This window comes from Cryptotermes secundus, unplaced genomic scaffold (assembly GCF_002891405.2).
Source record: "Cryptotermes secundus unplaced genomic scaffold, Csec_1.0 scaffold1035, whole genome shotgun sequence".
In the NCBI taxonomy this organism is placed as follows: Eukaryota; Metazoa; Arthropoda; class Insecta; order Blattodea; family Kalotermitidae; genus Cryptotermes; species Cryptotermes secundus.
In genome coordinates this window covers 313,844-339,971 of record NW_019744424.1, presented here as the reverse complement: position 1 = coordinate 339,971, position 26,128 = coordinate 313,844, and the positions used below count along the sequence as shown (strand labels likewise).

At 40.7% G+C, this 26,128-nt stretch overlaps 1 protein-coding gene across 1 annotated transcript; it reads left to right on the top strand.

Annotated features, from left to right (window-relative positions):
• The first annotated feature begins 1,104 nt into the window (after window positions 1–1,104).
• Window positions 1,105–19,127, top strand: LOC111874797 (neuronal acetylcholine receptor subunit alpha-2-like). Its single transcript, XM_023870597.2, has 9 exons — window positions 1,105–1,189; window positions 1,909–2,075; window positions 3,412–3,456; window positions 5,324–5,433; window positions 6,606–6,819; window positions 8,011–8,188; window positions 9,752–9,901; window positions 12,930–13,105; window positions 18,830–19,127. Exons 1-9 carry the CDS (start codon window positions 1,138–1,140, stop codon window positions 18,998–19,000), a joined length of 1,263 nt encoding a protein of 420 aa, XP_023726365.1. The 5' UTR covers window positions 1,105–1,137; the 3' UTR covers window positions 19,001–19,127.
• Window positions 19,128–26,128: the final 7,001 nt, after the last annotated feature.

Here is a 26,128-nt window from a genome sequence, read left to right as displayed (position 1 = left end):
GAAGTCAGCAAATGTAGGAAATGTTCCCCCGCCATCTTTAAAGTTTTGTCGCTCAACGAAGTTTGTAACTGATTTACAGATGTTCCTCTGCTGATACGACAGCCTCCTCGGTAACTCTGGTAGTCTGTGAGGTTTTTCAGGCGTCCAGTCAGCCTGTGCCTCGGTTTCACGCCATAATACGGGTATCTAAGATTATGAAGTCTCCAGTTCTTGAGGAAGGCGCCTAGCCGTCCTTTACCTATAGAAATCTGCATGGGAAATGCCACCCTCTAAGTGAACTCCAAAATTCCGTGCGAATTATCATTATTCCGATCACAGATTTTGAATAGTAGATTTTGTAATTTTCCCAACTGCCAGAAAACAAATATGTCTGCTTGCTGCCTGCCTCATGCTGGTTTGTTGATTAAATTAATCTTCAACCCTGAAGGCGGAGGAGATATGTTCCTCCGAAACGGTAGTTAACTACAGCACTACATGTTACTTCGCAGCTACCGCTCTGAGACCCTCAAGTCCAACTGCCACAGAATATTTCAGTAACACGAGACGAATAGGGGTTAGTGTGTGGGACAAATTGAACGGCTAAAGTAATTATCAGATTTGGAGAAACTATGTCCAGCGTTTTAGGAGCTGACACTAGATCACAGACAAAACAGGTGACTGCTTAATACTTACGATTGTTACTTCGTAAAAAGGAATTTAAATCCCAAAATATAATAGCTTAAATAATGCCTTAGGCAGTGACACGTCAGAACACTAGTCTACAGATGCTCGTACCCTCTGTATTAGGCAAACAGCGCCTGGGCTTCCTTCTAAAAACGTGCAAAATGCAAAATATGAGTTTAATGCTGTCATACACGTAATATATGTACAATAATCACTTCTATATCTGCCGCACGCAGCTTATTCTGAGTCGATTCAAAATAGAAATAACACCGTGTGCAATGAGATGCGTAACCAGTACCTCGACAAGCCCCTCTGATAGCCCAGCCCCAGGTCCACCAGTACTGCAGATGGGGAACACAGTGTGGACCCCAGCAGAAATGCAGGGGGCGTGCGGGGTGTCGAATTACATTTTCATCTGGTTGTCTGCCAACGGGGCTTGTATGGAATTCACTTCATTACTCTGGACGGGAAGCTATGGCCAAATCAGTGATACCGTTTTCGATATGTACAGTGTTCTTGTTCCTCGGTAAGTAGGATAGTTTTGAGTTTGTTCTGGTGACCAGGAAGTTACAATTACGCCAAGATGTAACCCTTTTAGCAATTATATACGTAGACCTATAATTATGGATTCCTCCCAACATTTACACGAGCATAACAAATATTATGCTTCTGAACATACTATCTCCGGAGACTGGGACTAGCTCTAGCGATTGGGCCAAACTGAGTAGGTTTTACCTGAAGACGGAGGCAGAATCCAGTCTCCGAAACGTTGTGTTTTTAGATAAAAACAAGACGATGGATATTTGTACCAACGTACCATCGTCACAAAGTTTTAGATCTTATTTCTATAACAGAAATGGCGGATAATCAATTTAGAATTACGCAATTAATGCAAGCTAGCATGTGAAACTAAAGGAGAATTAGGCGCGAGAACAAGCAGAAGGGACCTTAATGTCAGCCTCGCTTTCATTTGGTACATCCTGCTCTTATGAATGTGGATCAATCGATTGAAGAACGCTAATAACAAAGTTGCTTCAACATGAACTGCAACGTGTGGAACAGGTCTGAGACATTACAGTATCTTGCTCATACCTTCCAACAGCTGCATCATGGTACAACTCTGACAATTAAGTAGGCCTAAACAAACACAGGGTCCAGTGAATGTCTCTATCCTAGCACTGTTTTTGCCCGTTTGTTTGCTCTCTGAGAGCAGTGATGAATCTGATGTTGGTGTCTCGACTGCAGTTGCAACGGCCCGAGCTGACGACTTCCAGTGCCCGGACAACTCAACTGCGATTACACGCCTGAAGAGTCACGTGTTCTGCAACTATGACCCCTATATTCGTCCAGTTCGACTGTACAACGAAACAGTTGATGTCAGACTTCGTCTTGTTCTGAAGAAGATTCACTTCGTGAGTACTCATGTCAGCGGAACTTATTACCTCTAGCAGAACTTTCTCTGAAAGGGCGAAATCATTATTACCTACACAAAACAGTGAAATCTGCATCTCTCTTCTGCAGTATCAGAGAGTTAGTCACCTGAGGCCTCCGACCTCGGCACGAATATGAACCCTTGCAAGCAAAGCGGCAGATTCAGGTGCAATTCCCGTAGGACGTTGTATCTTGAGCTCGAATACAAGACTGTGATAATGATGATTGCACAGCAATATATGTGTAATTATTATTATTATTAGCGGTATTATTATTATAATAATTATCATTAGTATGAAGGTAATGAAGTAGTACGACAAGAAGACATGAAGACGTATGGGGACGTGGACCTTTAACTTCAGGGCCGACAGTTTTCTCCTTTAGAAAAACTCCCGGTTCCCATTCGATAGGAGGTTGGGTAGATTCCAGCCTTTGTCTGGTTGCTGGGTGAGTCTCAGCCCCTCTCTGGAGGCTGGGTGAGTCCAGTGCCTGTCTGGAGGCTGGGTGAGTCCCAGTGCCTGTCTGGAAGCTGGGCGAGTCCCAGTGCCTGTCTAGAGGCTGGGTGGGTCCCAGAGCCTGTCTGGAGGCTGGGTGGCTTCCAGTCCATCTCTGGAAACCTGCGGAGAAGAGAAAATTCACCCTCTCCTGCCACGAATAGAACCTCAACTCCTCTGACGTCCAACCAGTAGTCTAGTGGCTATGTCGAACAAGCTATTCCAGTTCAGTAATAATAGTAATAATATTAATAGTAATAATCATATGTTATTATGCATTAACCCTTCTGGTCGGTTCAGATTCAGAATTTATTAATCATTATAGACCATCTGTAGGCTAATAGGACTCATTCAACGAGAGAGGGGACCATCAAAAAGCATTTATTTACGTTTAAAGAAGAAAAAGACCGACAAATATCAAAGCTTCGAGCGGGATTCGAGCCTACAGTCCCAGTCTTGTGCCCGTTGTGATCAGTTCCACGACAGTTGACGACGACAAGAACAAAAACAACAATATGCATTAATAGATATGTTATCAGCTGCAATACATTAATATGACAGAGCCTACTGGAAACAAAGGGCGAAACTGCATACGCTGAACCCGGCCCACTGCTACAGATATTATTAGTTATCAGCAGCCAGATGTTGTTATCCCAGGGCGTTGTTGCTTCAATACCTGGGATTGGACGAATGGTGTAAATTCAATTTAATGATTTACTTTAAAATGATTTCGCTATTAAAAAGTCGCATGTTTAAATTTAATTAAGAGAAACTGGCACCTAATTTTTACTGAACTGATATTAAATTTCTGTCTTTATTCCAGGATGAGAAGAGAGACACCGTGCACGTTTACAGCCTTTTTGGATTGGTATGTATCATGTAAATGTCAAAAAGACCATTTTGTTTTAAGAAAGCAACTGTTTAGTTTGCATATCTAGGACCAAGAAAGGTGTCAACTTATTCGTAAACTGAGCTCTTATTGTATCTTGTAAGAAAACGCTTAGAAAATAAAAAAAATAAAAAATTACTGTAAAATAATTATTATATGGCAGATTAATACTGAATGGTTATTTTACATGAGTTAATTTGTTGAAGTGAGTTAAAACAAACGAATAATATCAGTCAGTACGCAACGGATTTTGATAACATTTCATATTGGAAGTAGGTTTTGCACACTGAAGTTCATCGAGAAAATTTAATATCGGTCTGTTTCGGCTAAATGCAATCCCATTTTACGGAAGCCGAAATCAAGCCTTGTCATTTTTTTTTCAGAAGCTCTCAATTCCAAATTAAAATGAAATATAACCCAAAGCACAGATTTCGCTATAAAACAGAGCTTTTATTTAAAGTATTTCTCGATATGGCATATAACAAACGAATTAAATTATAAATAATGTATGACCATACACAGAAAATATGGATCTATTTGTCCACTCCCCCATACGCCTTCATGGCGTAGTACTTAATTAGTTAAGCACAGGGACAGCTTTACCTTTTACCCTACCTTACACAGTGTGGTGGGTTTACCTGCGGTGTTGTTAGCTTTTAGCTACAGATTTCCATCTAAAATATTACATTTGTGACTTTAATAAATTAGCATAATGATCGGTGGAAGATGCAAATTCTTAGGTGATAAATTTGAAAAATATAAAAACCCAAATTGGATTAGAGGTTCAACCTCTTCTCTCTTCTTACATTCATCATAGTCCGGGACATGTCATAGGGCGTATGATATCAGAATACGTCTAAGGAAAAGGCGACAAGGGGTAGCTCTGATGTAAATGCTTAATCACCAAACTGCCCCGTTTAATATTGAAGGATTACGAAATAATTACTCTTTATTTTCAAGAAATGCATTAAAATAGGCGCGAACGTCGTCTTTCCGAACGTTGGCCTGTGTTTCAGTTTCTCTAATTACTTATGAGGTCCGGATAAATTTCGTGGAGGAGACCCGCATTCAAATTCGCTGAGCAACCTTACTTTCTGCGAAAATCCTTTTTTCTCTCAGAAGAAGTCCATCGCATGAAGGATTAACATGTACCGGAAATATAAATTATACAGTTCATTTTTTAAATTGTAGATGAAGCATTTTTCGATGAGATATAAAATTAACCAAAGAATTGAAAAAATAAGAACATGTGTGCCTTAAATAGACATCAAGGCGAATGAAAATTGCCAGCTGCAAAAACAGCATTTGCAAAATAATTACGTACACTCCCCTTCTCTATTACTGGCTACGCACATACAAACAAAATTCTTTCGTCCAAATAGAGGGGAGATTTTATAAAACTGCATTGCCATGAAGTTTTAAATCTTACTTACCTTGACCCAGAGTTCCTCTTTATACGAATGCGTATTAAATCCTACATCCAAGAGATTTTTCAATTAAAAATATCTTTCCTGGAGGGCACGCGATAGCGCAGTTGGTTGAGGCACTATGCTGCAAGCCGGAAGGTCACGGGATCGAATCCCGATGAGGTGAATTCTTTCAGTTGACTTAATCCTTCCAGCAGCACTATGGCCCTGGGGTCGACTCAGCCTCTAACAGAAATGAGCACCAGGAATATGCCTCGAGGGTCAAGGCTGCTGGCGCGTAAGGCTGCTAACCTTACCGCCATCTGTGAGCCGACTGTCTAGAAAGTGTGAGAGCCTCGACGTCTCACACCCCTTTGGGCTTTCACGGCATGTTACAGGGACAGATTTACGCCATCTTTTAATCTATTTCCTGTTCTCAGATTTGGACAGACTACCACCTTTTGTGGAACCCAGCCGAATATGAAAATATTGAAGAACTCCGCGTGAGCAGTTACAGCCTCTGGACTCCTGACATCGGTGTATACACTTCGTAAGTATCTTATCTTTACTGGAAAGAAAAGCACCCACACGTTCACCAGGTTGCATATACTGCACACACTGAAGAGAAAGAAACACATTCAAACTTCTGGTGAGAAAACATGAAGCAAAACAGACCACTTTGAATACATGGTCGTCGATGGCAGGATGACATTAAAACTGATCTCAAGGAAAGGGTGTAGGAGGATGTGAACTGGTTTCAACTGGCTCAGGATAGAGACCAGTGGCAAGATCTGTGAACACAGTAATCAACTTCTGTTTCCGTGAAATGAATGGAATTTCTTGACTCGATGAGTAACTACTTACCCTCAGCCTCTTCATATTTTCAACGAAAGGACAAGCTGACGGTAGCAGCAGAGTCCATGTGATTCTCCCTCTTAAGAGGCCTATTGCGATTTAAACTTTGAACTTTAAACTAGCTAACTTCATGGAGCTGAGCCTTTCTTGAGAAGCTGTCAATTGTGCAGTTACTCGAGAACTTCCTAGCATTTTATAGAAACCGAAGGTTCATTACCGAGTTCACAAGAGCTCTCCACTAGTTCCTGTCCTGAGCCAGATCAATCCAATCCATACCATCCCATCCTGTCTTTCTAAGATCCGTTTAAACATTGTTCACCCACCTACTTCTTGGTCTTCCTAGTCGTTTTTTTCTTTCTAGCTTTCTCATCAATATCCTATGTATTCCGCTTATTCCCGTTCGTGCTATATGCCCTGCCCATTTCAAACTCCTTCACCAATCTCCTGTCATTTCATCTCTCTTCGGTCCAGATATTCTCCTAACTGCTTAGAGCTTAGACCTAGGTTTGCTGTTACACTCTGTCATCTCGTCTGATGTCTAGGAACACAGAAATAAGAATATACAAAACTGTAATTTTCCTGCCGTTCTGTTTGGATGCGAAACTTGGTCTCTGACATGAAGGGAGGAACATAGACTGAGGGTGTTTGAGAACAGGGTATTAAGCAATGTCGATGCCGCAGCCGCAGAAGGTTTAGTGCATTTTACCAAATAGGTTCCGTACATTAAAATAAGTTGACGAAATGTGTAAGTTAATTTAAAAAAAAACTATTTTGTATGTGATTAAGTGTCATGTAAATCTTTGGTTATGAAGAATCTTATCTTCTCGCATATAACACCATGTAGTACACTAGAATGTTATTTTGCAGAGCTGACGAGACATCATTTACGCCGTACATGCGTCCTACAATTTGCATCGTACACAGCGACGGCAAAGTTAATTGCGTCCCGCCCTCGAGGCACACAGCTAGCTGCTCGGCCGACTTGACGCGGTGGCCGTACGACACACACACGTGCGACTTGGTGCTGGGCTCCTGGACGCACACGGGCGAGAAAGTCAACATATCGCTTATGAAACCAAGCGTAAGAATACAATTCACACAGAGTACTTCCTGAGGGGCAGCGCCCACTCTTGGACTTGATAACTGAAGTCAACAAATCATGGTTTTCGACGACAAACAAATTATCATTGGCACACAGAAATTAAAAACTGGGCGCGAAGTTATTTCACATACGAAAATACGTATATACTCGTAATCTGGGACAATCGAAAGGAAACAAAATGGACACTACTGTCTCAACATAGGTTTCTATTCGTTGTCGGTGGTAACGCTACAAGTTTCGACCCTTTTCTTGGGTCATCTTCAAGTGTACATGATATTATTTAGACACGTATTGTGTCCGTGTGATTATTCTATACTGACAATTATATCTTAATTTTAAAATATGATTCAAATATACGTAGTTGAAACTAGACACTAAACTTGATTTTAAATGGACACAAATTAGAATTAAAATTAAAATTAAAGTGGCTATTAAGGCATTTATAGCAAATATTACAAATTCCATTTAAGCCCTGTGCCTGCTACATACCGTATGTGTGTTGCTTGTTGCTCCACTGTGGTGGTGATACTGTGCTGTGGGGTGTCTGCTTTCTTCAGACTATAGATCGCCGTGGTTTTATGACCTTCCTATTGAACGTGTGAAGGCTGAACACGCTGTTCGGCGTATCCCATTCGGGTTGTTTATATGTGGACTGCGATGTTCGAACTTGATATTATATACAAGTATATATGCAGATCCCCGTGGTGAATGTTACTTCTGTGCTGTAGCTGTTCTAGCCGTTGTTTGGTAACGGCTTCAACGGCGGACGTTCCCTTCCTCTGAGTTCCCGAACTGTTCTCCGCCTCGGCTGCCACCATATCAGTTCTCACACCTGAAACTCTCAACTAACTAACTAACAACTGTCAGAGTCAGTTACTTTATGACTGGCGGGTTGCCGCCAATCACTTCATCTTGGCGCCAAGCACCTTGAAGCTCTCGACCACAGATTTTTTTTCAGCTGCACCCTTGTGGTCACAGTCCTTATACGTGCATAACATCCTCTTTGACGAGAGGATGGGTTTGTCTCTCGTGAATATGCTTGGCCTTGTCAAATGTACGTATTGCACATATAGCGTGCTATTGAAAGTTCTTGCTTTTGCACTATATACCAAATACCACTGATACTCGAGCTGTGTTCGGGACTTTAACAACCATGTCTTTACTTGGCAGATTTACTTACACGATTACAATATGAACCGTGAATGGGAGTTGGTCTCGATGACGTCATATAGGGAGTCTGGCCGGTTTCCCTGTTGTCCGAATGACACCTACCCCGCAGTCATATTTCAGATTGTTCTGCAGAGGCACTCAGGAAGTTACACCGCCATTGTTGTCGCTCCTGCAATCGGTGAGTAGCATCCAGGTATGAATATGATTACAAGAAACATTTAGGAAAGTTTTCTGTGGAAAGGTTCATAATAATCAACTTACAGATCCTAGCCCGGGTCTGTGCTTTAGCAGGGACTTCACGTAATGAGAGCCATTTATATCGTCTGTGTGAGGTCCAGGGGCCATGCGTTGGGAGAAGTTCTCACCCATCTTTTGCATTAAGCGCGTTATGAGGATGTCGTGAAGATACGTTTGATTGTGCGCTTATACCATCTCCGAAATCATTCAGGTTGCAGTTACATCCCGTGCTTGGTTCTATTCTATACATTGTTGCGTAGATTTAATGTTAGGTCATACTGACTTAAAATATATTCTAAAGGGTTCTGAGAAAGGTGTACAACACCCGGGATTAATAAGCGTTTGGACTTTGTCCAATGATTGAAGTTAACTCTTTCTAACGGAACCAACATAGTACACGTAGATGTCTCACACCCTCTCACCTGAAAACGGAAACAGATCCAGTTTCCGAAATGTTGTGTTACTTAGAAGACCGGACGATGAAAAATGTCCAAAGCCCAGTACTATTAGTGGGCTACTAGAATCCAAAATTGATATCCAAACTCAATTACGCATATGACTTATGATATAAGCCACATTAATATTCAGTTTTTATTTTACATGATGAATATCTGATTAATTAAATGCACGGAAAGACAAGTTTATGATTATGCAGTGCGATTAACCTTACACCAATAGAATTGTGTCTATAATATGTAAACACCAAGCCAATTATGTGATCAAAACCTTAAAGACTACATTTCGGAAAAAGGTATACACTACTGGAACATATTTTTATCCTTATTTATTTGTGTTCTTGAAGAAAAGAACCCCAACAAAAATATCCAGTACGTACAAGGGAAATACGTAACATAATTTAAGTTTAATAATTCATAAATCTATGTTCCCATTTTTAAAATCATACAAGGATGGCACCCAACTCTGTGATCTTGTATCTCTATATATACGAGAAGAACCAATTATCACAAACACGAGCTCTCGTAGTACTGGACAAATTACTTTCTCAGTATATGAACTGATGTTTATGGTAAAGAGTACTGAAGTGGATAAGTATACATTGTTGTGTACCGTTACTTCACCTTTCCGAAGAGAGGAGAGAGTTCATAGGATTAGATCCCATACAAGCAAAGAATCTCCGAAGATACTGTAGGAAAGGGGAAAGATGGCTAGTGAGTCTTGAAGTATTATCCTCTAAGAAACTGAATTGCAATTAAACTGGAATCGAACTGCACGAGGACAGGGCATCATTTCTTTCTCGCTACTCAGCATCTGAACGTACGAACATGGTTCAACTCTGTCCATGTTATCAGCGTTTTAGTTTCTGTCATTATAATATACTACATGCTAGAGGGCAAAGAGAAAGTAAGAAGAATTATATACCTGCATAATATTTTTATTCAAGAATCAGTCGCTCCCTAAGCCACCATTTACTCCTCATTTCCTGACCTTGTTAGTGTTAGCTTCACTGACATTTCCCAAAATGACTAGTTGTGTTTTGTCACAGTTCTGATTCTGATGACACTGGTGACCTGGATGAAAGGTGATCAGTCAGACCGGATGATCTTCGCTATTACTGATGTGTTCGCTCACTTCCTTTTTCTGCAGTACTTGGGGAACATACTGCCCCCCAATGGGGACAGCTCTCCTCTGATTGGTAAGCCGCAATGTTATATTTTCCTATGAAGTGTGACAGGGACACTTCCTATGAAGAGCCAGATGATTGTACGTCTGTACAAGTATGAGAGTTTTGTTTCAGTGCATAAATGTGGATTTTTGCACAAATTAACCAAACATGAGGAGGTCTTACTCGCCCATAATTCTGATCATTTCAGTTCGTTTAATTTCCAGAAATTTTATTTAGTTTTTATTGAGCATCTATGCTAGATGATAAACGATTAATTTCATTTTCGCCCTTGTCAGACCAGCACTTAGCTCAAATCAAACTTTTGTGCAACATACATCATCTAATAAGAAACTGTTCATTGTTCAAGAAATTGGCACCTAACTTATATTATATACCTTGTTTTCTTATAAGTTTACAGTCTGTATGCAAAACATATTTTGATATAATGTACATTTAAACAAACGTAATGAAGAATTATTTATATTCCTGTGTAGTGTTACATCGATAGCGCGGTTAGCTTTGCAGACAGTAGATTTGCATCTGTAACTGCAATGAAGGCCACTAAAGTAAGCAAAATCGCAAAGAACACAAACTAAAATATTCGTACAACTTACCCCTCTTATGAAGGGATATTAAGCATTTTATATCATTATTATCTCGTGCACTGAGGGTCTGGCGAGAACTCTGAATGCCCGGTTACACTACACACACACACACACACACACACACGTATACGTAGCTATTCAGAGTTCAGATTCCGTTGAAATAATAATAATAATAATAATAATAATAATAATAATAATAATAAAAAGGACGAAAGAGAGAGAGAGAGCCAATACGGCATAAAGAGAGGTATTTCCAGAGTCTTAAAAATCATCTTGGTGTCAGACAAACTGGCAGTCAACATAATATTGTGACATGTCAGACGCATTGCCAAGCAACAGCTCGATAAACACCCTGCATTACACGCACGCAACAACAGAACATTGGGGTTATGCAACCCGTTTTAGGCAATGGCTCGGTAAACACACTCCCGCGTAGGCAGTGACGTCACACAATTGTGGACAGAGACCGCGTGATGTGTTTTCTGTAGATCCACGGTGAAGATGTGTGAGGGACAGCAAAAGTCGTTTGCGGGCAGTCGTAAGCTTGAGGAATGAGTAGTATATGGACTTCGCTTTAGTTCCGAAATTCCAAGGGAACAGCAGTGTGACCAGAAACTTAGTGTATGACGTTACATATGGTGTAGTACATCGGTATTGGAAGTGTGTCACTAAGACTTATAAATCCGTGAAGACTACTGGAGATAGACTGAAGAGATTAGCATCGAGTGCTTTCTAGGGTGAAAATCAGGAACAGTGTTATAATTACTTGTAGTTACGATCTCTAAGTGGTCAATAAATCCAATTACCAATCCAAACTGATACACCTGACAATATACTTTTTAATCAAAGTTCATATGTGTTATGACAATAACATAATCTCTTCTTCCTAAAAGAAATTTAGTTGAATTATAAGTAAAATTATGCTTGAAACATCAGGATGTATTAATTTACAGGGAAACTGTGTTTTTATGTCCTTTTCTTTCCTCTTAATAAATATTACCATTTAAATTTAAGAAAATATGTTTCATAGGATTCCGTATGAACAATAGCGACCCTAGAGGTAGAAATTTCTCTCTACATTTTGTGTGTTCGTATCGTCCTGCCTTCCCTTTACGTAGTGCAAATCAAAACTTCTGGTATGTGTCATGAGAACGTCACAGATCCACATATACAGGTGCCCCAGGAGTTTGGTACCACAGTTCAGGAGCGTACTGAGGGATCTCTATAGAATAACTTTGAAATAGGAACCCATGTCCACAAACGTAAAATAGCAGCGCTAGGGCGGTATTTAAAATCATTTCGTTTAAACTTGGCGCCTCAATGTCGAACTGCTTTGCATAGAGGAACAGCCATCCACCAGCACGCGTGCCATTGCCAGGATTGTGGGGACATCAAAATCAAGTGTTTGGAGGATCCTGCATGGCCAACAGCTTTATCCGTATCATCCAACGCGAGTACACGGCGTAGGTCCAGCTGACTTCGTACCACGAGTTCAATTTTGTCAGTGGCTACTGAACCAGTGTTTACATCAGCCCAACTTCCTGAATCACGTGTTCTTCTCAGACGAAGCGCAGTTTACAAGGGATGGCTGGTTCAACTGTCGAAACAGCCACGTTTGGGCTGACGAAAACCCCAACGTTACTGTAGTTGGTTACCACCAGGCGCGATTTTCTGTTGATGTCTGGGCGTGTATCATTGGAGATCACTTGATTGGGCCTTTCCTCCTACCACCGCGACTCAATGGGCCCTTTTGCAAGGTGGTCCTGGAACGTATTATTCCGACTTTGCTAGAAGACGTGCCACTGATTGTGCGGAGGCAAATGTGGGTACAGCATGACGGAGCGCCGGCACACTTCAGCATTGTGTCACAAGACTACCTGGATGGTCGTTGGATAGGAAGAGGAGGCCCGGTGCCTTGGCCATCCCGATCCCCAGACTTGACACCTCTGGACTATTTCGTCTGGGGGCATGTGGAAAAGCCTGATCTACGATACGCCTGTAGATAATGAATTCGAGCTGTTGGCCAGAATACTTGTTGCATATGACGTGATCCGTGAGACACCTGGAATGTTTAAAGGGTGCGCCAAAGTTTCTTTCGTCGATGTAACGCATGTATTGAAAATAGAGTGCACCAATTCCAACATCTACTCTAGCAGGTGAGTCTTAAGGGTTTGGAGGGGGTAATATGTCTTGTGCGTGCTCTTCGACATTGAGGCGCCAAGTTTAAACAAAATGATATTAAATGCCGCCCTAGCGCTTCTATTTTACGTTTGCGGACATGAGTTCCTATTTTAAAATTGTTCTGTGGGGAACCCTGAGTACGCTCCAGAAGTATGACACCAAACTCCTGGGACACTCTGTATACAGCGCATGCCCATGTGATTCTTCCAGTATGTTTTAGATTGAGCTTTGTTTAAACATTACTTCTACGTTCGTTGTTCTGTTTGTGATAGTGACTTTCTACCGGGACTCCATGTTCCTGGCGACCATGGCTGTCTTAACAACTGTTATTGTACGGGGTTTGCGGAAGGCATCTGGTTCTCCTCCAGTCTGGATATCAGGCCTCTCCAGTTTGGTCCTTCAGAATCGCTTTGGACAAATATTAATCTTCCACAGCTTAGACCCAAAGGTAAGCGTGAATTTTAAAATAATTAAAATTTAAACTATCTCATTTTCTTTCCCTTTTCAGTGAGATGCAGAATGAAACTGGGAGACAAGTGTTTGATCTTGCGTGTGCGTGTCCTAGTGAACCAGTCTAGACCGACATAACGTTCAGCAGGCAGCTCTTCGTGTAGATTTCCTTTACAGTAGGACAACATTCCATCAGAATCCATCAAATGGATCGGGAATCACACGTGTAGACATGAGCCCTCTGTTTCGTGCATTACACACAGAACGAGTAAAACAAAGCAGGCACAAATTGTTTCCTGATGTTGGTTGCATATTGGTGAGTAATAAATTCTGGAGCTATTTGAAAACAAATGCTAAAGAGGCTATGTGAACTTAATAATAAATGGAGATAATTATACAGCGAGAAGCTGAACCCTACTCTTTACTAAGCATTGTTAAAACGATTAGATACCAAGGACAGGGACGCCACATATAGGCTAGCGCACACAGTAAAATATCCATGGTTTAAGTCCATGATTTATTTAAACCGTCTTGCAGTGCACACACTCATTCATCTCCTTCTCTCCCTCGCACTACATGTTTCGGCATAATAATGCCATCTTCAGGTGCTTACTTATCCACGTCAAACTAGTTCATTGTATGCCTTGTTCTCATATTAAAATAACTAAAATATGTATCTATCATATACATTGTTAAACGTTAAAAATATAACATTATATCCATGGTTTGGTTGAGGGACCTAACGGCACGAGCAAACGTGGAAAACCAAGATATACCTAGGAGGATCTTCTGGGAATGAAGTGAACAGACAGTGTCTCTCTCGCCCATATGAAAAAAATATTTTTCTGTGCTTCAATGTTCTCGCCCAAATTAGCAAGTATCGAAAACGCTTTTCTGCTTTTCAGTATTTCTATCGCAGAAATTAGTTAAGTATCCAAGAGAGCATACATTGGAGTTACTTTTGTTTTTCAACTTTCAACGTCTCCTTCGCACAAATCGGCACGTAACCAGGATAATTTTAAATCCATTATGTGTTTCATGCAGAAATATTCTACCAATCATTGGGGGAACCGCTCTGTCAACACAAAATGCTTTACCAACCAGTTCAGTTAGTTTCATAATTGGCGTACTTAAAAACTTACGCTAATGTCACAGGAGCGCTGAAAACAGCGGACGTGAAGCATATTGCCACACGGGCGCTATATTCCACGTATTGCCAAGTCAGTCTTTGGCGAGGCTTCATGCTGCGAACACGGATTTTATTGACATTAGCGATGGATTTCGGTTGGAAGATACTTTGAATGTTGTAGGATTTGAAGACACTGAATTGGAAATTGACACCGTTGGAAGTCGAGCAAATGTGCAGAGAATTCGAGATACCTTAGCTGATTATTTTGTTAGCAATATTGGGCAAGTACCTTGGCAGTACACAGCGATAGGAAAGAAAAAGTTTACTGAACATTAATTGCTTAAAAGGAAAAATGGTATTTCGTATAATGTAATAAGTAGTATTTTGTGATATGTCGCCTGAAAGCCGGAATAATCTACTGCTAGGTAACAGCCAGATAAACACGCTGTCGCGAAAACATTCTGGTCAACAGTCCGCTGCTAGGGGAATGACTCAGCATTACTGGTTGCTAGAGAATCGATGGTTTTCTGTAGGTCCGATCCGAGTCTATATAAGGAGTCGATCACAAATTAATAATGACTTTATAGCAAAATTATGCAGGAAACAAGCAGAAGTCATACAAAATCATGAAAATGAGAATGTTCGCAACATCGGACAAGGCGAAGCCCGACACAGAAAGCGTAAGAGGCTTAAACTTGGCGGCGGTCAGGTATACGACCGTTCAAGTGACTAGACTACCGTGGTAGCGAATACTACTAGAAATAGGGCAAAATCTGCTGTACTGAGCCTAGATTGACAGAGGCTCGTATATATTGTACATAGAAATAGGAATTAAGATTAAATTTGTAAATATATGTAAATACTGACGATGGACTTACTAACACAGACTATGACTGGCAAATGACAGACCCGACCTCTCGTCAGAGAGGGCGCCCCAAATGAACAGGACAGTAACTTTCATATAAAGAAGAAAAAAAAATCTGCTCTTGAGCCCCAGTCGGGGCTCGACACCAAGACAGATAGACTGACTGACCGTCAGTGGCAATGTGACTTTGACTTTGACTAATAAAGTCATTTTCTCCACTTCTATTTCCATTCTGACCTGAACAAAACAGCGTGGAATTCTAACTTCATGTCCGCTATTTATCGCGCCCGTGTGACGACCACCATAAACAAATGCATATCTCAGCGCGGACGGGTCACGCTGCGTCATGGGGGATCGCGGAGCTACATTCACAGCGTCCGTGTCGCGGACAACGTGATTCTTAGCGTCCGTGCCGTTTGACTGTTCTCATATATTTGTATGCCTGCATGACGTACGCGAATATTCACGGACGTGAGACAGCACTCGTGTGGCATTAGCCTTAGCCTTAAGATACGAAATGTTGTCTTTCCAACATCAGTCAGCACGAACTGTGACGCATATTCTCATTGCCCAGACTGGGAGTAGATACTTGGAATTATTGTTATTACAAACCAAGTAAACTCAACTAGGCAGCCGCTATTATACGAGCCTTTGAGAAACAGATCGAACGGGTTCATAGGAAAATCGTAATTTTTCTAATAATTTTTACCTGCAGTGTGATTATCGCCGTTTGTAGCTTCTGCTATTGTGACCACGCTTTGAGCCTTGCTCTCAATTGCTCTCTGCTTCCTCGTAGTTGCGTTATTGCCCCTTTCACCTTGTTCTCTCCACCACTGCTTTTGTCGTTTAGTTCTACCCCACCAATTATTGAATTTTGATTTGCTCCCTCATTCTACTACCGCCTCTGTGGTCTAGTGGTCAGTGTTCCTGACTACAGTTCCAGAGGTCCGGGTTCGATTCCCGGCGCTACCAGATTTTTTCGGAGCAGTAGTGGGTCTGGAACGGGGTCCACTCAGCCTCGTGATGATAATTGAGGAGCTATTTCAAGGAAATAGCCACTCCGGTCTAGAAAACCGAAATTAACGGCCGTGGGGATTCGTTGCACTGACCATGCGACACTCTCTATCCGCAAAAGTTGGCACTAAACTAAAATCACGGAGTTCCCCCCCCCTCCTTCTACCTCCCTGCCCAGTGTTACGTGCAATTCCTACAAACAGGAGCTGCTTGGGCGCCAGTAACTTTGGTTACAAGGCCGAACCATAGCTCAAGCGGTTAGTGGCTTCCCACCGCGGCGGCCCGGGTTCGATCCCGGGGTCTGGTCAAGTGGGATTTGTGGTGGACAAAGTGGCGCTGGGGGAGGGTTTCTCCGAGTACTTTGGTTTCCCCTGCCCATCTTCCTTTCACCAATTTCTCCACAATCACCCTCACCTATCATCTGGGGCTGGTACAATAAGAAGTGGCCGCAGTACAAAGGACTTAGTCCCACCCCACTAGCAATAAAAAAAACTTTGGTTACAGGGTAAGTACTGAGGAAAGGCGTTAATTTAATAAGCTAGTCAGTCTTTGTTTCAGCGAGCCGGGAAGAACACTAATTATGAACCACCAATTCACAGATAAATTTTAAACTGTATTCACTATGGAATTTCTGGGGTTTTGGACTTTTCCATCGTCCGGAATTTTAGGCAACAGAGGACACGACGTTTCGGACACTGGATCTCTTTCCGTCTTCAGGTGAGAAAGGAAGACACATACTCAGTTTGGCCCCTTAGAAAGAGTGAAGACGGAAACAGATCCAGTTTCCGAAACGTCGTGTCTTCTGTTACCTAAAATTCCGGACGATGGAAAAAGTCCAAAACCCCACCATCGTCAGAACCCTTTAGAATCTACTTGTATTCACTATGTTTACAGGATACTGTATGCACTATCAGTTCCTGTTTAGGCTGAAAGTTACTTTATAATGATTAAGGTTCCTTTGTCTACATTATAGTAAGAGCTAAACTTACTTACGTCCAATCACTCAGGAGGTTAGAGACAGACTTCCTGATCTTCGTGGTGCACCGCAAGCGACCGCGAGAATCATACCATGACGTAGTTAGCACCTTGACTTAGTTCCGATTGGCTAATAAACCTCGGTGAATTTCTGGGTTAGAGCCCTCAGCCAATCAAACTAGTCTTGCCATCGCACTATACACGTATCATCAGATTCTTCTAGAACTGTCTATAATGCGTAGCAAAGCCAAGACAAAGAAATTTTCGACTTTCTTAAACTTCTATGGAGTTACGCCATATTTCCTTAACTCATGAAATGGATGCACAATATTGTGTCAATTAATTAATGCATAAATAAAATAAATGCATTACCATCGCCACATAATTAGATATATATGTGCAAGTCAGCTGGGGTGGATAATCGGTTATAATATTCACTCAATTTGGTCACCACTCCCGCCTTAGTTCGACCATATTCGCCCCGAATAATCCCCCATTTTAACTCTTCAATCAATGTTGGCCTTTCTTTTGCATTATATTTTGTATCCTGTGTGTTTACTAATACGTGGTACAGTCATAAGTTCGTGAAATGTGGTTTTATCACATCATATTACAAGGGATTCACATACACTTACGCAGATCCACATCGGCCCTCAAAATAGTTTCCGTTGGCCGCTATGCAAGTCTTCCCACGTTGATATAGCTGTCGAAAACATTGCTGAAACTTATTGGCAGTAAACTTCCGTACGACGCGTTGCGGCCATTCCACGAACTTATTGACTGTGGTAGTAGATCATAACTTCATTTCTTATTATTCGCATCATGCTTCGACTCTAAACGGTTATCATCAGGTGACATACACAAACCAGCCAAATATACAGATTAAAACTACAAATTTGTTAAAGTGTGAAGACGTGTAAAACGTAACTAAATTAGCAATGAACTGTATGGATCCTGCAGAATTTTAAAGTATTCGTCTAAATAAAATAATTCCCCATCGTGTGTAATTGCACGTCCACTCTTCAGTTCGGTCTTCTGCCTTCCTTCCTTCCTTCACTTCTTCCTGGCTTGCCACTTCACACGCATATATTGTCCTTTAATTTCCCGTAAACAGATTCGTTAATCTAAGTAAGAACATAACTTCAAGTTGTACATTGGTTTTATTTTCTTTTCTTCGAGTGCCCAGGTGTTAGGTGCTGGGCGGTGTGATTTGAAGCGATTAATAATAAACTCGGGTATCTTGCAGGTTGGGGCATCACGCCATTCATAACCGGTGCAGTGGATTGATCTAGTTTGTGGATCCTTATTAATCCACTTCCGTATGTTGGAGGCTTCTGGGTTAACTTCATACATTTCCATAATTCGTTCTTGTTTATAGCAGTGTTGCACGTGTTAATAAGTAAAGTAAAGGTATCCCTGTAACAGGCCGCGGAGGCCCATAGGGTTGTGAGATATTGAGGTTCCCACATTTTCTCTAGACAGTCGACTCATAGATGGCGGCAAGGTTGTCAGCCTTAAGCGCCGGACGCCTTTTACCCCCAAGAATATTTATGGTACTCATTTCTGTGAGAGGCTGAGTCTACCACAGGGCCATAGTGCGACTGGAAGGATTAGGTAAATTGAAAAAAAAATCCTATGACCTCATCGGGACTTGAACCCGCGACCTTCCGGCTTGTAGCATAGTGCCTCAACGAAATACGCTACCGCGTGCCACTCAGTCATAGTGTTTCGTGTTTCAGGGCGCTGCTGCTGTATCCGAGACATCTGGTGACGAGGGCGATAGCCTCGTGGATGGGGCTGACTCTCAGGCTTCATCCTCGTGGACCACTTTCACATCCTTGCTCGATGTGACCTGCCTCGTCGTCGCTTTGGTCACGTATTTCGTACTTCTACTGGGATTTATCCCTTAAGGCACGTTCTCTCAACCGTGGAAGTACAAATTTATGGTTGAAGCTATCTCTGTACTTTCTAGCAGCTCGTTAATATGTTTTGTCATTAAATTCTTGGTTTAAATAAAAGCTGAACTTCCTTAATCTACGCTCAGCCGAGTACTAAGTCAAAACTGGAATCCCAAACTTCAAAAGCGAAGATGCNTCCGGCTTACTCCGTGGCCTGTAGTCCGCAAGCAGACTATACCGACCGAACAACCGCCGTATGCTGACGAAGCTGGTGCCAACTTTAGCGGATAGAGGGTGTCGCGTGGTCAGCGCAATAAATCCCCAAGACCGTTAATTTCGGTTTTCTAGACCGGAGCCGCTATTTCCTTGGAACAGTTCCTAAATTATCTCCAAGAGGCTCAGTGGACCCCGTTCCAGACCCACTACTTCTAAAAAAATCTGGTAGGGCCAGGAACCTAACCCGGACCTCTGGATCTGTAGCTAGGAACTCTGACCACAAGACTACAGAGGAGGCCTGTCATTCTGGTAACATTTTGAAGAAAAAAAATATATATATAATAAAAACCGCTACTTTAGTGCTTCAGCGGTACTCCACATACTGGCAAGAAAAACAATCAGAGGGGAGGTGGAAGTGCTAGCCAAACGGAAAATGTTAAACACACTTCACCTGCCTGCTGCTCGCTTTAACACCATAGCGACTGAAGCATGCAAAAGTAAGGTAAAAGTGAAGCTGTCCCTATACTAAAACCAACTAGTACTACGCCATGAAAACGAGTGGTGAATGGATGTATTGATCCACGTATTCCTGACCTCAGCAGTAGTCGGAGATGAGTGGTCAGTTTCATGCCCCGCCCACTTTACTCTCGAGGAAAGAGACCCCATACCCACTGGACAGGCGGCTGGGTGGGCCCAGAATCGGTCTGGAAGACGTGAGAAGAAATCTTTTTTCCCATACCGGGAATCGAACTCCAACCCCTCGGCCGCCCAGCCCATAGCCAGTTGCTATACTGACTGCGCTATCCCTAACCCCGAAGCATACTATGCTCACGAGGAAGTAAAAATGCAAAATAAAAATCAAGGTGCTAAACAAGGTCTCCTATATTATTTCGTGTATACGTAAATGGATGACGCTGTCCAAGAATGGTAGGCTAGTGTAGCTGTACATTTTAAAATATTGTCGCGTATCGGGCGTATATCGCGACAAATAACTTCACGATGTATTTGATGTAGCGAATTTTATTTCACATTCGCACTTACAATCACCCAAATTACAATCTGACGGTTACTGCTATCTGCAGTATCACAAATAGTACACTCCAAATGCCACAATACGTGACTAGTTGCTGGCCAACTCGGCGGTAGCTTCAGGACTAACTGACTGACTCAGTCGACTCGGCGACTGTTACAGTACAACTGACTGTGAATAGCCTTCGCTGCTCCCTATGTAGCCTCGATCGGACAATACGGCCGCGTAATAGGCACCCTTGTTGCTAGCCACGCTGTCCGGTTACGTCACCGCTGTTGATTCGCCTTGCATAGTTACCCGGTTACGGGGCTCGGCTATCTTCGGCTCCGCTCGTGACGTCACCGTGCATGGCTGCCAGGATGCGGGGTGATTACTCGCCTATTACCGTAGTAACGCGAGCGTTACGTTACCGCCACGTACCGCTGGGGAGGTAGGGGTCAACATGTCACAATATGATTTTAAATACGCTATACATTTCTGCAAATAATGAAAATCAACTGCAAATGGCTATTAATGAATTAAATAAATTTTTAATTCCCCTTAAAAATATCCACTACAAAAGACTAACAGCAATGTCTTCTACAAGTAAACATCAGGTATGAATAAAAATTATAATAAAATAATAAATTGTCTAGGCATAATTATTTGGGTTGCAATGCCTCCTATCAATAGGATGGATGTATTAATAAAAAGTCGAACAAATTTCAAGGGTTTCATGCCACAAAATGTAGAAAGCTGAGGCAGAAAATTGTAAAAAGCATGAAGCTCAAATTCTGTGAAATTGTGGCTGTTCCTGTGCTAATATATGGATGTCAAAATTGGGTTGTCAAGAGACTGGACAGACATAAAGTAGCAGCACCCAAAAGAACGTTTTTTAGACCAACTGCTAGGCACATTCACAATCAAATATCAAATATGGGGTATCTGAATGTGACAAAATGAATATCTACTGCGTAAACAAAGAACAGAAGAATGGAAAACCAGGCAGTATCAACATATAATGAGTTCTGAAACAGATTCTGAAATACAAACCATTTGGAAGGATAGAGCATAAGCAGACAGAGATTAAAGTTGGAAGACTTTTCTCATCACTTATTTCCCCAGCAACATGAAGTCCTAAAAGACTTAACCATGTGGATGAAGAAGACATGCATAGAAAACTATGTATTATTTTAATATGCCTAACTTCAAAAGTTCAACAAATAGTAGTAAGCTCTATTACACCGGGAAAATGTTCCATTCATACATACAAGATCACATCTGTTGGATAAAAACTAATGTACAGCTATGTGCATTACTTTTGTTTTTACTATGTGGCTAAAACATAGTGAAACTTACAATATCGTTAGATATGCAGTATAGAAGCCCAAGGCTAGCTGGGATGGCCAAGCAATGACCTCACAGAAAGCCACTATAGTGGTGGGACTGGCCACTGGATGGCTTAGCTCTCGTTTGACTAACCACATGTAGAGTTTCTGGCAAACACTTCAGTACAGTAACCCCTTGATGAGAATGCAAACACATTTACACACAAGTACATATGCTGCTGTCTGTAACTGTTTTGTGTAAAAAACAAAATTATCTTTAACTGTCCTATATTTAAGCATCCTGTTGCATTACTATATTTAAAATTGTTAATGTATTAAACAAATTGTTCCTTCTTTCTTACAGTAACACAAGTGAAGACAACACCACACACTGCTAGAGGGAACAAAGCACAAGCAAAATTAGATTGCAGATGTAACATAACAATGATCTTACGAACAGAAAAACAGGCTGCCGCAATAAAACATCTGAAGAAAAGGATAGAGGTCAAAACAATTGGACAACACCCCTTGTGAGATGTAATATGCAGTTTACAAAATTTACAAAAAATTTTAATAGATATTGATTTAAATTGAGTGAACTACATACAGCATGTGCTACTTTAGCACATACCAAATGACTTCGATTATGGCATTTTAAATCCTGAAACACGCAGTCGGTTATGTGATGAATGGACAATACTAGTGCAGTGTAGCAGTTTTAGCATAGTAAGGCACCTGAAGTTGCCATTTAGGGCCGAAACATGAAGTGTCGAAAGTAAAAGTGTAAGAAAGAAGGAACAGTTTGTTGCATTACTGATGGACTGTGTATTACATAAACAGTTTTAGATATCTTTTAACTGTTCAAATAAGGTGTGCTGAAAGAACACAAGGTCAAGCAAAGGATTTCTAAACTACTGAAATGAAAAACTGAAATGGCACAGGTTTTCATAAACCTGTACTACATGGCTTGATGTCTCTTTCTTACATGGTAGTACAAACCCCAACACTTTTTACATTATGTTATCTGTAACAATCCTGCAAACTCTTTCCTCTATAAAACATTTGAAAATACAATTCATAAAGTTACTTACCATGATTAACTGCATCAAAAGTGACTGGATATTTCATTTGAAACTTTATAAGCGGCAGCCTGCAGTTCCATGTACATATTTGCAGTGAAAACATACTAAAAAGTTTTATTCAAGGGACCATCTCTTTTATATCACACATGCACAGATGACTGTAATAAACATGCGAAAATATCTGTCCTAAAAGGAAAGTCTGGTATCTTCAAATACATTCTCTTTCTTATAAGCAGATTTTACATTTGCATAATAAGATGCAAGCTCTTAAACCATTTAAATTATGAAAGGTTAAGGGACATGTCAGCAATACATCCCATTACACAAACGTAACTCTTGGAAGATGGAAAAGACAACCTCCTTGAATTTCAATATATAGCTTAATCTTTTTAAATTCAACACATGCAGATATCAGTTAAAACTCAAAATTTTTTCACTTGTCCATCTCCATCTTCTCAACTTAACACTTTCAAACATAAAATCATCTCTGAGAATCATTAAAACATGATACTGTAGCTGTGCATTTGTTTCAAAGCAAATGATGCAGTTCACTTTCTGGTAAATGAAACATTTTCCCCAAGATTCAGTATTTTTCTGATAGTGGTACCTCACAGTATAAAAATAGAATAAAATTCATCAACCTCTGTCTTCAATAAGACGATTCTGGTATGTCTGCCCAGTGGCACTTATTTTCAATGTCCCATGGCAAAGCATTTTAGTGAATAAGAGAATCAAAAAGGGAAAGATAAAGCTTAAAAATTCAAAATGCAATAACTTTAAAATTAGCTGACACAGAAAATAAGTACTTCATATTTCTCATTTACTCATCTGACTCTGCAAACTTACAAACCTTCATTTCTTTCATACAATATATTTCTGTCTATAATGCAACTTATTACTGTCCCTTTTCTTTCTCACAACATGATTCAGCTATACACAGCCATCATCAGGTGTTTCTAATTCGCTAAAATTGTTGCACGGTATGATATGTGCAACTTCTCATATCACACGCAAGTGCCATATCTCTTAACTTAAAAATAAATGGACATACCATAGAGTGCAACAATTTTAGTGAAAGAGACACCTGATGATGACCGTGTATGGCTGAAACATGTCGTGAGAAGGAAAAGGGACAATAAGAAGTTGCACTGTAAATGGAACTATATTGTATGAAATAAATGATTCATTTATGTCAATTGCTGTGCCAATTTGACATGGAATTGCTCCAGAACAGTATGAAAAATTCATCTTCCAACAGATACAGCCAGTTACTTAGGCTTTTCACTGACATGTGATCCTTCAGTAGCAACGCACTAAAAGTTCCTACATGCTGAGTACTACTACAGTAGCTTCCTTAGCAGTCGAATTTAGTTTCCATATTGAACTGTAAATGTACTACACCTGACGCCCTACAAAATCCATGAAAAATGAATACAGAAATCCGGGGCAATAGAAACTGGTCTAGTACGTAAAAAACACAACCGTTAAAGGGTCAGGCTTGACAAATCAATTTAAGTTCAATACACTTATCCTCAATCATTCATATATAAAATTTAATAACACAGCAAAATTTCTTTCATGGGAATGTACATGTGTTTTCAAGACGTTTATTTAAACTAACATTATCAGTATTTCTGAGAAGGGCTGCCCACTGCACATCAACCAATCAGATGACGTGCCTCATCCTCATATCAAAACATCTATCTCATGTAATCCTGTAATGAAATCAGTTTCGGGTTCTTTCACTTCTGTTATGAAGGTTTTACTTTGACTGACACTTTGTTTTTGGCTAGATCGGAAGAAAAAACTCAACTAAACATAATGCAAACCCAACTGTGTTCATTATGAGTAATTAGTTAGTTAGTTAGTTATTGGAGAGGGTGGGTTTCCCCATGCACTTAGACCTGTATTGGTCCATTGTGCTTCCCTCTATGATTTCTACCAGTCTCTATATCCTACCGGTACTGGTGCTTACCATGAGTCCCGCCCAGCCAGCGAGACCGGCTCTACTAGCTGAGCGGTATCTATAATGCTTCCCCCATCTACCAGAGGTATTAGAGACTGCTGTTGGGCGGGAAACATCCGTAATTTGGCTCAGTGACCTCCTTTGGAGATATGAGGTTCTTTTACGTGCCGTAAAGCTACGACATAGGACCCACAGCTTAAAGTCCCTCCCGGAGGACTTGTTCCCTGAATTTTTCCGCCCTTAAAAATTCGACGACCTCCGCCAGGTATTTGAACCCGCGTACTACGAGTCATGAGGTGGGAACGTTACCTCTAGACTACGGAGGCCGCTTTATGAGTAGTTAACTTAGTCATATACTGATTGTTATTTATGTATTCTTCAACAACACACTGAAATATATATGACAAAATGTACTTCAAGCAATGACTACTGGTTGAAAACACAAAGGTACTATTAAACATGTTTGCAGTCTTAATAAAGACAGTTAAGGGAACATGTCAGTAACTTCAAAGTCCATGTTTAATATAAGGAGCAGATTTCTTGTCCTGACTGTAGAACAATGTGCAGGGAGAAAGGGCATTTAGCAATAAGCATGTAAGCAATATTACTTGTACATACCCACACACATATACAGACATGCAGTACTTACTGAACACCCCAGCTCAGTACATGTTCCAAGTTTTGTTCCTACACAACAGACGCACAGAACAGAAACCAATACTGGTAATTTGTGCTGCACAGAAGTTTGCAAAAGAAACTGAACAGAACATTGTGAGGGATTAAATATTAATTCCTCATCAGTGGTGGCTTGTAGCTAAAATTAGTGGGGGTGCTGCTCCAGAAAATTTGTAGCCTTTGTTTTAAAATTGTATAAAAGGAAACAAGCATGTATAAAAAGAAAATTTATTCAGAAATTTGATAAAATCCTACAAGAACAAAATCAAACATTTTTTACTTACTTTAACCTAAACTGTTACAGTTCAAGCTTAATCTATTCATTTAAAAATGAAATCCATTCTTCATGTTATATTTTAGCGTCCTGTTGCACTGATTAAGTCCATGATTTATTTCAACCATCTTCCATGGCATACACTCATCTATCTCCTCCTCTCTCTCGCACTACATGTTTCGGCACAAAAGTGCCATCTTCAGGTGCTTATTCGATTTACGCTAAACTAGCTCATTGCATGCCTTGTCGTCTTCATATTAAAATAACTAAAATATATATTTATCATATATATTGATAAATGTTAAATGTTAAAACACACGCAGTCACAGGAGCAAGACACAACACAAAGCACAATACACACACGATAATGAAAGAGTGCTCCGACAGAAGAGGATAGGTGTGACTCGCGTAGTGAGATACGACGTACGGATGAAAAATATTGAACAATTTTAATATTTTTAACATTTAACATTTATCAATATATACGATAAATATATATTTTAGTTATTTTAATATGAAGACGACAAGGCATGCAATGAACTAGTTTAGCGTAAATCGAATAAGCACCTGAAGATGGCACTTTTGTGCCG

Coding starts and splice junctions, on each gene's coding strand:
- LOC111874797 (XM_023870597.2), top strand. CDS start 1,138: ATGGCCAAATCAGTGATACCGTTTTCGATATGTACAGTGTTCTTGTTC. Junction 1,190..1,908: donor TACAGTGTTCTTGTTCCTCG/GTAAGTAGGATA, acceptor TCTCGACTGCAG/TTGCAACGGCCCGAGCTGAC. Junction 6,820..8,010: donor TATCGCTTATGAAACCAAGC/GTAAGAATACAA, acceptor TTTACTTGGCAG/ATTTACTTACACGATTACAA.